This window comes from Nannobrachium achirus (genome assembly GCF_963921795.1).
Source record: "Nannobrachium achirus genome assembly, chromosome: 16".
Taxonomy (NCBI): Eukaryota; Metazoa; Chordata; class Actinopteri; order Myctophiformes; family Myctophidae; genus Nannobrachium; species Nannobrachium achirus.
The window spans coordinates 47,182,101-47,193,522 of record NC_137823.1 but is presented as its reverse complement, the minus strand read 5'-3'; the positions used below and the strand labels follow the sequence as shown (position 1 = coordinate 47,193,522).

At 40.2% G+C, this 11,422-nt stretch overlaps 1 protein-coding gene across 1 annotated transcript in view; it reads right to left on the bottom strand.

The window, feature by feature from the left end:
• LOC308301082 (uncharacterized protein) overlaps window positions 1-10,088 on the bottom strand; it is a gene marked incomplete at its 3' end in the record, with an annotated part of 44,378 nt that extends 34,290 nt beyond the window's left edge. Inside the window, exons 1-24 of the mRNA XM_080744980.1 lie at window positions 9,966-10,088; window positions 9,187-9,219; window positions 8,863-8,975; window positions 7,861-8,006; window positions 7,552-7,699; window positions 7,237-7,389; window positions 7,016-7,140; window positions 6,188-6,273; window positions 5,642-6,089; window positions 5,367-5,481; window positions 5,133-5,279; window positions 4,818-5,029; window positions 4,495-4,690; window positions 4,223-4,402; window positions 3,911-4,114; window positions 3,599-3,766; window positions 3,296-3,501; window positions 3,023-3,205; window positions 2,561-2,691; window positions 1,677-1,890; window positions 1,386-1,558; window positions 865-1,028; window positions 643-752; window positions 153-526 (exon numbers count right to left, since the gene is read on the bottom strand). Of these exons, the coding sequence (XP_080601106.1) occupies window positions 153-526; window positions 643-752; window positions 865-1,028; window positions 1,386-1,558; window positions 1,677-1,890; window positions 2,561-2,691; window positions 3,023-3,205; window positions 3,296-3,501; window positions 3,599-3,766; window positions 3,911-4,114; window positions 4,223-4,402; window positions 4,495-4,690; window positions 4,818-5,029; window positions 5,133-5,279; window positions 5,367-5,481; window positions 5,642-6,089; window positions 6,188-6,273; window positions 7,016-7,140; window positions 7,237-7,389; window positions 7,552-7,699; window positions 7,861-8,006; window positions 8,863-8,975; window positions 9,187-9,219; window positions 9,966-10,020 (4,084 nt within the window). The 5' untranslated portion in view covers window positions 10,021-10,088. The remainder of the gene's footprint in view (window positions 1-152; window positions 527-642; window positions 753-864; window positions 1,029-1,385; window positions 1,559-1,676; window positions 1,891-2,560; window positions 2,692-3,022; window positions 3,206-3,295; window positions 3,502-3,598; window positions 3,767-3,910; window positions 4,115-4,222; window positions 4,403-4,494; window positions 4,691-4,817; window positions 5,030-5,132; window positions 5,280-5,366; window positions 5,482-5,641; window positions 6,090-6,187; window positions 6,274-7,015; window positions 7,141-7,236; window positions 7,390-7,551; window positions 7,700-7,860; window positions 8,007-8,862; window positions 8,976-9,186; window positions 9,220-9,965) is intronic.
• Window positions 10,089-11,422: the final 1,334 nt, after the last annotated feature.

Below are 11,422 nucleotides of genomic sequence, written 5' to 3'. Positions count from 1 at the left end.
CTAAACCTAAACTTTAATTCTCTATACCTAAACTTTAATTTTCTAAAATTACTTGGTCACATGTAATTCTATATTCCAACATCTGTATGATAAATGCTAATTTGATCTGATTGTATCAGCAAAAAATGCACTTTCTGCTAGTAACAATATACCTTCAATCTTGAAGGAAAGGATATCCAGTGGGGATGTTCCAGTCATATCGAACTTGGCTGAGTAGCTAGGTGTCTCCACAACATCTTTTCCCGCAGCTGCTGAGATCTCCAAGTCATAGAGGTTACACTTCACCACAGCCAAAACCTCAGCTTTACCAAAAAGAGGCACAGATAGTGTCATGCTCTCAGGAACAAATAGCTCAGGGATGGGAATCTCCATGGAGACAATCTCTAGTCCAAACCCAGGCAGAAGCATGTGTGGGGTGGTCAAGGCAGGTGGGAAGTTTAGCTCCTCTGTTGACTTTCCTCCCATTGGGATGGGGACGACAATGGTGAAGTGCTCATCGTTGAAGTAGTAGGCCACCTTTGCTTCACTGAAGAAAAGAAAATGGAAATTGCCTTAATTATAGCCTTTTAATAAGAAAAGGAAAGAAAATCCCGAAAGTACTTATTGATAGCTCCTGCAGTTACTGTAAATTTAAATACTTACGCATTCAGGAACAGTTTCTCTGGCAGTGAAATCTCAGGCATATCAGGGACTCTGAAGTTCTGAATGTAAGGAATATCAGCTGCAAACTTCTCCATGTAGTTATTTGCTACCTGGGGAACAAATACATTTTTTATATTTGTTTGCATTTTCAAAGGGGAATCTGTTGGTTTAGATGATGAAAATTATAATAATAATAATACTAATTAAAATAATAATACATACCTCCACGGATTTGGTGAGTATGTGACGGACTTTCATGTCAGTCTCTCCCACTTGCATGTCAAGAAGATCATTGGCGTATTTTTCAATAATGTCGCGTTGAGGAAGATGTTCCAAGATCTTGGAGTCTGTGTCAGACTTAACCTCTGCCTCTATCTTGCTGCCATCTATAATAAAAAATATGAAAAATGTTTAATTTGCGGTGCAGTGGAGTGAGCAATTTTGAGAGAAAAAGTATGACTGACAGATTTATTTCATAAACATTATCTGAAAAAGCTCATCAGAGCAAAACGTTGTGGCATAACCCTAGCATCTCTATTCAGTCATAATAGCCATAGTCATAATAGACGAGCATTCTGCAAAAATTGCCGCTCTACAAGATCACAACATGTTGCGACACGTTGTGAGCTTGTAGATCAGCTATTACCGCTATTTGACTTACAATTGAGTTATTGGGATTAAGTGGTTAAATGACAAGCCACAAATGTTTTAACCGTGAAAAGATTAAATACTTTGTATGTTACCATATTTCAGTGCAATTTTCTGCTCAGAGGTCATCACTGGAAGTTTGATGTTACTCTGGAGCTCAACTTCGAAGTCGTCGCCACGCTTAAGGTTGGCTGTAATGGAGGAATCAAGGTCGAAGAAGGGGACAAGAAGCTGGAGCTGCAGCATAGCATCCTTCATAGCAGCCATCCTGTGAGGAGGAAAGCCATTAGTGCTTCTAAAATGGTATTCACTTTCTTTTCTTGAATGAGATAGATGGTAGTACTTATTTAGATTTCTTGTGGATGTGGATTTGTTTGATTTCTTACTTGGCACGGCCAACCAGGGAGAGCTGGGGGACATTGTTGTTGATCAGGTCGAGGGAGATGGAGTGAGTTCCCTTGCCCTTGGTGTTGCCGTCGACAACACCCAGCCTGAATCCAGCGTCCACGTCAAAGTCAGGGATCTGGAGGTCAGTGGTGAGGACATGCTTCTTCCTGTTGTACTTCACAGTAACTACGGCCTCAGTCCTCTGGTCTTCCCCTGTTGATTTAAAAAATACAATTTAGAGTCTCCACAAGATCCATTCAGTTTTTTGATGGTATAACAGCTAATATATATATATTTCTTTGCTGTTGGTCCTGCTCCGATGCACCTGTCCTAGTAGGTATGCAAAATTACTTTCCTCTACAAATTAACAGCTAATTTAACCACTTTCTACTGTAACTGGTGTCCCTATTTTGGGCATATCGTTATAGGCAAAAATAGCGGTGCCATGGCATTGGTTCGAAATCTCATTGTTCCTACATCCCATTCGTCAGAATCCGGTGATGTTAACCTCGTGAAAAACACTATACCTAAACCTAAACCTAACCTCAGTAAAACTATGCCTAAACCTAACCCAAACCCTAACCTCAGTAAAAATATGCCTAAACCTAACCCTAAAACCTAACTAACTAAATTCGGACTGATGAGATGTAGGACTTATGGGCAGTCCCCAAAATATGGCCAAACTACAAACTCACAAGGCATAGCATCGCTGTGAGCTTGTAGATCAAATTTCTTTGCTGTGCGACAGTATATATAATCGAGCTAAATTAAAGTTAAAATTTGATGATAGAAATTAAAAGAAGCAATTGAAAATACATCACTGTCGTCGAGTGATACTGTCAGGCGACCAAGTTTAAATGTTCCTTAAAATAATCTGGTTTACCCTCAGCCCTCAGGATCATCTTCACAGAGTCAACCTTCTGACGGCCCTCTTCACCCTCCTTGAGAAGTTCATAGGCAATGGCGGCAGTGTATTCAGTGACTTCACCAGTGGGGCGGAGCTCCACAATAAACCTGGTAAATCAGTTCATTTTCATCAATTTCATAAATGTTTTTAAATGCATTTTAATACCCTTGCTAGTTCAAGTTTCAAAGGTGTGTTTTATAACAGTGACTTTATTTGAAACCCCCAGTTTGATATGCATTAGGCCATGGACCCCCATTTAATAAGATTTATTTTATCGCTGGGATCCAGTGTAAATCGTTACACTGTAAAATCCAAACTTAACTCTCACAATGTACAAATTAAACTAAATGGACCACTTTCAATAATTTTGCTGGGGAACGCCTAGGGGTTCCCGGACCCCACCTTGAGAGCCACTGGTTTAGATGGTTTTGCACTTACTTGCTGTCTCCAGTGAAGGGGAAGTAGGGGGCTGTCGCCTCATTGTAAGCATCAGTGTACAACAGGGCAGTGCAGTAGGTCATCCCAGTGAAGAAGGGAGTGCACTCGCTGTTATCAACCTTCTCCTGAACTCTAGGGGGGATGGTGTGTGTCTCCGTGCCAATCACTGCCACTAGTTTATTGCTGCAAGTGAAATGGAGGAAAATTAAAATAAATTCCATTACAGATATTCAACCCATTAGATATGTATTTGAGAAGTGCTTCCGAGCTTACGTAATGCTGATGAGCTTGGTGGGGTTCTTAGGTGCAGGGATGGTGAGCTTGATTTGGTCGCTTGCCATAGAGATCTTGGCGCTCAGTCCGCTCTCATGGAAGAGGTTGGTTTGCATCTCCAGTCCAGAGTTGACGTACTCGGGAATGAAAGAGCCGATCTGAGTCACAAACTCAACGCCAGCAGAGGGCATGAAGGCAATCTCGCTCTATGGGGAAACAGTGGATGAGATAAGGGAGAGATACCAAATGGAGTGGAACATTTCAACATTTTGCATCTTTGTGAAAATTAGAAGTAGATTTTACCATGTCGCGAGCAATGTTGAGTCCACCCTTGATACCAGGAGTGAAGGTACCAGACAGGGCGATCCTCAGAGGCACACCAGTAGCAGTGGGCAGGAAGAACTCATTGTCCATGAAGATGTAGTGGGCGAAGATTTTGTTGTCGGCTTTAGTCATCAGTCCCTTCATAACCTATGGTGGATGAAAGATACACACAAGTATGCACAAGCAAGTGATACAAACGCTAACAAATGTAATTTTCACAAACATTTGATAATGTTGTCTGCTAATGAAATGTGTGAGTAAGCAGTGTTTTGTCTGTGCGCTCATACTCACGTCCATGGGGAACATTTTGAGCATGCGGTCAATCATCATGGCAGCAGAGTAGGCCATCTCCTCCATGTCATTGGTCCTGAGGTATCCCAGCTCGTTGCCTAGCAGTCTCAGGTAAACCATTGCCTCAGGAGACTCTTGGGCCGATAGATCTCTCACCAGTTTATTGAAGTTACGTCCAATTTCCATCAGCAGGCTCTTTGAAGCCTGTTGATAACCACACTTGTCTTAGTAAAATATTCGACATAATGCTCACATTTGTCCAAGCATTTTCAAATAATTAACAAAAGCACAACAAAACGTATCACTGAATACCTCTCTCTTCTTCCTATCATTCCTCAGAGTTGGCAGCATGTTCTTCAGGATTTCCCTGAAGCCGGATGGCATGTTGTCGGAGATGAAGTAAATTGTCCTCAGAGTGGTGTCAGGGAAGAATCCGTTCTCTCCAAACAGGGCTTCCACAGTTGGCTCAAGTCCTTTCCCCTCCATGCCGATCTTATGGTAATGAAGAAAATTGAAATTGTTGTTATCTCTGCGAAAAACACCTGCAAGTCTGTTTTCTGACTAAAGAAAAAAAATGGCTTTACCTCCATCATGTCGATGTCAAAGCCGAAGGCCTTCAGGGTCATCTCAAGCATGACCTCCTTGGGCAGATAGCTGGCACCCTCAAAGATCATGTTGCCTTCCACAGATCCAGCCTTGTAGTTGCGGGAGAACTTGGTTGGGTCCATGACAGTTCCGATCTCATTGCCCTGCAGGGCATCGAGAATCTTCTCTCTGAGCCTATATGAAACACAGGTAGTTATTACAAAAAATGCAGTGAAGAGTTACAGTATGAGTATTGACCATATTATTACTTCAATAATCTATACCTATAATTTGTGTTACTTTTTTTACATTCTTCACTTACGCCTGGGTCTCTGGCTCAGTTGAAGACAAGATGTTGGTAACGTGGGAGATGACAAAGCTCTTGGCTTGCTGGTCAGGTTCATTAGGCAGGGCAGCAGCCAGCTGGGCGAGTTCGCTTGGCTGGGGGTCTTTCATCAGCACCAGGTAGGCAGCAACGCGCTTCTGCAGGGGGCTGGCACTGTCCAGAAGAACCTGCATGAGAACCTCTCTGCCCTGTGACAGAGAAATACATCCATCATTAAGATAAAAACAAACAAAGCAATCACTTTCTGGATAGTTTATCTTAATATCTAAGAAGTAACAAAAAAAGACTTGCCTCCTCTGGGACAGGGGTCAGCCTGAAGGCCTGGATGGCAGCTTGCTGAACAGCGGGTGATGCAGCAGGCTGGTTCACACACTGGATCACACCACTCTTCAGGGCAGGGCTGGCAGCGCCCATGGCTGCACCCATGTTTCCAATGACCTAAAGTCACACCAGTCTATTGTTATATTTATTCTTTCCAACTTTTACATTTCTTATATTTCCAAGATTTCAGAATAACATACTCACCCTCAAAGTCATGAACGTGGTGTCCTTGTCTCCACTGCAGTCACCCAGCATGGTAGCCATGAACTCGGCAACATTGTAAATCTCAGGGATAAGTGTACCTTCAGCCTTGTAGAACCTTATAGGGCAAAGGAAATGTTTGTTATAGTTAATTTCATGAGTGATTTATGTAAGGCATACAAAGGCATTAAGGATAAACAAAATAAAATAAAAATACCATATAAAGAATAAAGGTCACACACACATAGGCTCTACATGTAGGAATAATGTTTACTCACCTCTTGACAATGTTGCTGAGGGCATACATGATGGGCTTGCTGGGCTTGTACTGAGCCATCTCCAGCATGTCATTGATCAGGAGGGGAGAGGGGTTGGACACCAGTCCCAAAGCAAAGACGGTGGCATCAACCTCAAGAGAGGAACTGTCAAAGGTCCTCAGGATCTGCATGATGGCACTGCTACACTCAGGGGTTCCGCACTGGGCCAGAACCTGGTAGGTCAGAGCAGGGGACACCTCAAGAGCCTCGGGAACGGCAGAGGTCAGGATCTCGGTCTTCATTCCACGGACCATGTTCACCAGCTTCTGGAAGAGGTGTGCCCTCCTCTCGCCCTCGTTCTCAGGCAGATTAGCCAGTTCTCCCAGGAGAGCCAGACCAGCCTCCTTATCCTGGATAACATTCTTGTCAGTAGGAGTCTCCATGTTCAGACCCTTGACATTGGCTGCATCTAAAATAAGCAGAGTAAACAGTTAAAATGGTATTGTCAATGACAATATAAAAACATGCTCGGATGAAAGAAAATGACAAATACAAAGAGCTCCTTACTGAAGTCAAAGACTCTGTCATTGTGAGCAGCAACCTCCAGCAAAGTCAGTGACTGCTTGCCAACATTGGTAACACCATACTGACCCCTATGGGCAGACAACATTTTGGTTAATACAAAATAGATATACAATTAGTAAGGGGAACATAAGAAAATCTGCAAAGTAAATCGTTACCAAGAAATTTCTTCACCAATGTGTTTCTAAAGGTGTGTAATAATATGTACTAAAAGGTTGAAATTCAACTCCCGGGTGAAACCTCATAAAAAAATGATTTGTGTTTGTGTCCCATTAACTTTACTATACAGGAAAACAATACAAACAATAAATATGCTTTAAGTAGCATGTGAGGGGTCAAACTAGGGTTTTTTTTCATGATGCTGAATCCATTGCAAGCATTTATTTTGCACAAAAAACATTCTGTGGGCTACAAAACGGTGAAAAGTGATGATTCATCACAAAACCATCGTTTTGTGGGTCCGTTTTTAGCCCAAGGAATGTTTTTCATGCAAAACAAATGCTTGCAATGGATTCAGCATCATGAAAAACCCCTAGTTTGACCTCTCACATGCTACTTAAAGCATAGTTATTTTTTGTATTGTTTCCTGTATAGTAAATTAATGGGACAAAAAAGTTTTTTTATGAGGTTTCCCCCGGGAGTTGAATTTCAACCTTTTAGTACATATTATTACACACCTTTAGAAACACATTGGTGAAGAAGTTTCTTGGTAACGATTTACTTCGCAGATTGGTCAAATATCTTATAAAATCCCCTTATGACTTCATAGAATCAAATATATTACAAGATAAGAGTTTTGACGTTTTGACTTACTTGTGAGAGAAAGGAATCAGGATGTGGTTCTCAGTGCAGGCACCAGAGATCATGTGCATGTTCTCATTGTCAAACTTGTAGTTGCAGGTCTGGGAGCTCCTGACCAGCTGGGCAAGAGGGTAGTGCTGCAAGTAGACAGTTGTTTGTTATTTGTCTGTTTGTTGATAATAATGCTAAATGATGATTTCGCATTATTAGACATTATCATTTGGATGTCTCACCATGCCAGAGATCAGAGCCAGGGGGCTGGTCTGGTCTCTCATGGGGACAAACTTGTCACATTTGGACAGATCCCTGGTGAGGCTGATGTCAGTAGCGATGTCCTCTCTTGCGTCGACAGAGTAGGAGGTCCTGCATTTGCCATGGATGGTTGGCTGAATTTGGAAGAGAAATCACCATTCATATTCATCACAAGTTTATCCTTTTCCTCCAATTTCATAATTCACATTTTCATCAGTTACATACTTTACTGGGGAATACAAAAATCACTCGTGGATGTCTGCAGTGTAAGTAAATTAAAGAGCAGTTTAATGTACCATGTTCTTGTTCTTTTCCTCCTCCAGCAGAGGCACGGCCAGGGCAGAGATGATTCCTCTCTTGATGTTCAAGATGGTCGTTGTCTCACCCTCCTCAGGGTACAGTTTGACATCGTACTCTCCCTCAACCACAACCTTCAGAGGATATCTAAGGAAAGCCGCATAGAGTGGGATTTTTCACATTTCAAGTTATGAATAATGTTTTAATGTTTGTTTTTTTGTTTTGTTTTTATATGAATGTACAGTATGAGCCTTGTAAATCGCATAATAATGAGATGGATTGATTTCAGTGATTCTGACAGTGCTTACTTCTCCATTTCAACAGCAAAGGCTTCAGAGCCAGCTGCAGGTCTAAAGACAGGGGTGTCCCCCTCAAAATTGCTGTCCACCTCGCTCAGGGTACATTCCCTGGTGCGGATGACAAAGCTGCAACTCTGAGGCACTTCAATCTCGACCTGTAAGACAGAAGGCAAAATGTTAGAAAAGGAATTTCGATGGGCCTGTCACAATGATCGCCTTATCCAATTATTTAAGCTAACTTCAATTATTTTAGGATAATTATCAGAATCTAAAAATTGTTTTAGTTGTTGTAAAGACAGCTGGATGAATTAACAATAATTGTCATATTTCCATAACTAATTCCACATGTGAGTGTGACCACGCTCTTTTAATCACTTTTAACCTGGTGTGCATATTTGGGGCATTTAGTTGAGTTCAAAAATGTTGAAAAATTTTCATACTGTACATACATTTTCTCAACTTTTCAATGGGTCATGATGTGACACACATTTAGTGGAAAAAAGATAAAACGTTTAAAGATATTGGAAAATGTTCAGACATATATTTTCAAACGATTTCAGTGATAGCTCTAAAATACCTGATTTGCAAGCACACAACTGGTTGCAAAGCGACATATTGTGAGCTTATAGATCAGCTGTTTTCGCTATTTTGGAAAATTTGTGAAGTATACAATTGACATCAGGGATCTCCAAATATGGGCATAAAATATGTCATATATAGTGTGTCATTGTAGTCCTTAGCGGCCATTTCTTGGGTCAAAACACAGGTGTTTCAATTATTTGATTGCATAGAACTAATGCTATAGTCTAATCAGAACACCTGTGTAAGGCTGTGTTTACCCAAGAAATGGCCGCTCTTAGAACTACATTTGGCACACCCTATGGAGATCTTCTTATCCAGAACCACTGATCCGACCGATATGCCCATATATGGACCTGTTTTGGCAATAATACATTTTTATTTTTTGATTATTGGCATTGGTCACGGTCAATCTGTCATCTTAGCTTGTACCTTGCAAGAGCCCTTGGGTCCATTTGCCATCGTTGAGGCACCGTTGATGGAATTCAAGGACTCAGCTTCATATAGGTATTCATACTTGTGCAGAGTCTTGTACCTTTTTGCCACTAGAATAGAAAAACAAACACCAGTAAGGGGTCTAGAAGTGATTACATCTGTCCCATAAATTATTGGACCACAAAGCCAGAAGCTAATCTTATTAAAGTCAACTATGTGATAAAAATTACAATGTATTTTACCTGTCTTTTTGACAAGGAATAGAACCTGACTGACAAACAACATGTGATGCATAAGTAAATATTGACTTTTGTAACTTACACAAACATGTTGGCTCTTCTTCTTCTTGCGCAACTGTAAAAGATAATGAAACGTATTCAGTATTATCCAGGAAACAAAATTATAATGAACGTCACTGGCATTTAATAACCTTTATTCTAAGATAGGAGACATTTCCTCTCACTTGTAATATTTAATAACATTTCGGTCAACATGTCATTTGACAAAGAAATGTAAAACTATTGTTCAAGACTACAAAGAATAGTTTGGAATGTAATAATTTGTTGTTAAAAAGTAAAAACTTATATTCTGCTAATAGTCATTTCTATAAAGTGTTTATTTATTAACAGGGCTCTCCCTGTCTCTCCAGCTCTTTAATAAACAGAAAATACAATTTCAGTCAGTTTACCAATTTCATCCAGTAAGGAGAGTAGGCCTATGCCCATTTATCAACTTCAATGTTATATTGTTCCAATTCCAATTTGCTCTGCTCAGATCTTTGCGTCATATCTTCAGATTTCATTCGTTTATTCTGTGTAAACTGTATGAGTTATCTCTTTCCTGATTAGATTAAATTGGTATCTGAGCCTGAAATTTATTTTTTCAGTGTACTAAATTGTTAGAGAGACAAGGAAACCCCTGATACTGAACAAATTCTCTGTAGCAATTATGATAATATCAGAATAAAGAATATCAGATTTATATCAAATATCAGATTTCTTTATATTCCTCAATCGACAATCTCACTACTCTTAGGTTAAACGAAACACACATAAATAACCTAAATAAACTCGGCAGCAAAGAAATTAAGATGTACTCACAAGCAAAAGCAAAAGTGCTTAGGAGCAAGAGCAGGCAGAGCTTTGAATCCCCCATGATGGGTTCTTTGAAGCTCTCTCCTTTGTGGTTGGCGAGTACTCCGACGAGACTGAGGCCTTTGGTCTTCGTATGGGACTTTTATACCCCCATGTGGGCTCCTGCAGAGGGACTGGAAGGCACAGGCAGTACTTTAAAGTCTCAAAGTCCACTCTACCCTCCCAAGTGGAGGGACAAAGGCAAAGGGTTTAGAAAGGCTATGCATGGACCGAGTTATCAAACTGGCCGATGCAGTGCAACATACAGTAAAACCACGGGTTTGTGAAGGTGAAAATGTGCACTCACTGGGTTTAAAGATAATTAAAAAAGAAATGCATAATTATTATTTATTCGCAATATTTCACACTAATGTTTGAGTCCCCAATTAGCCAACTTAAAATTTAAGTTATATAAGTTATATGCCCTATGTAAAGGCCCATTTGTTGAGATTTTGATATGTTAATAACTAGAGTAAGTGATTTTATATAAAATGGACAATAGTTTGACTATATTTATATGCATAGGAAAAGGTACAGTTTCATGACAGTACAGTTCACTGGTACACGGTCAACTAAAAGGATCGACACCTCAAAAAAGCTTTGGGGCTTGTTTAAATTGGGGTCATTGTTTAACTCAGATAAAAATACTTTATAATCTTGGCAGTCTATTTTACATATATTATATTAAATGTACAATTGATACCATTACCAGATGAACAGTTGTTAATTTACATCTAACCCTAACCCTTTTGTTGAAGAGGGTGTCATATTTTAATATTCTCATTCTGGGGTGTTGTACTTTGTAATTTTACAACCAATGGAGAAATATTAGCAGCAACTCCAGTTTAAACCAGGTCAATCATAAGTATTATGGTTCCTAATGAGTGCTGAGTTATCAAGGCCTGCTCCAAAGACAAAGTCCTTTTGGAAGCTGCTGCTAGAGTCGTGACATTGGCACTTAAGATGTTTGCATCTTTCACCCTGCCCAGCAAACAATCCAACATTGTAGAGCAATGTGAAAAAAAAAAATAATAATAATAATAATGAAAAAGGGTAGTTGATTGAGATGTTTTATATAATGGTAAAGCATTGATGTTGATGTTCTTACATTTGATGTACCATTGCTGCATGAATATATGCATCCATCCACCCGTGTGTGTGTGTGTGTGTGTGTGTGTGTGTGTGTGTGTGTGTGTGTGTGTGTGTGTGTGTGTGTGTGTGTGTGCGTGTGTGTGTGTGTGTGTGTGTGTGTGTGTGTGTGTGTGTGTGTGTGTGTGTGTACTGTATCTCTGTATAATTATCGTGTCTTTTGAAACAAAAGGTACACTTCATATCGTGGACAAAAAGAAAACACAAAAAGACCTGCAAAGCTTAGACAAAGGTCACAAGGGCAACTGTGATCTATCAAGTCAGATTCACATGGC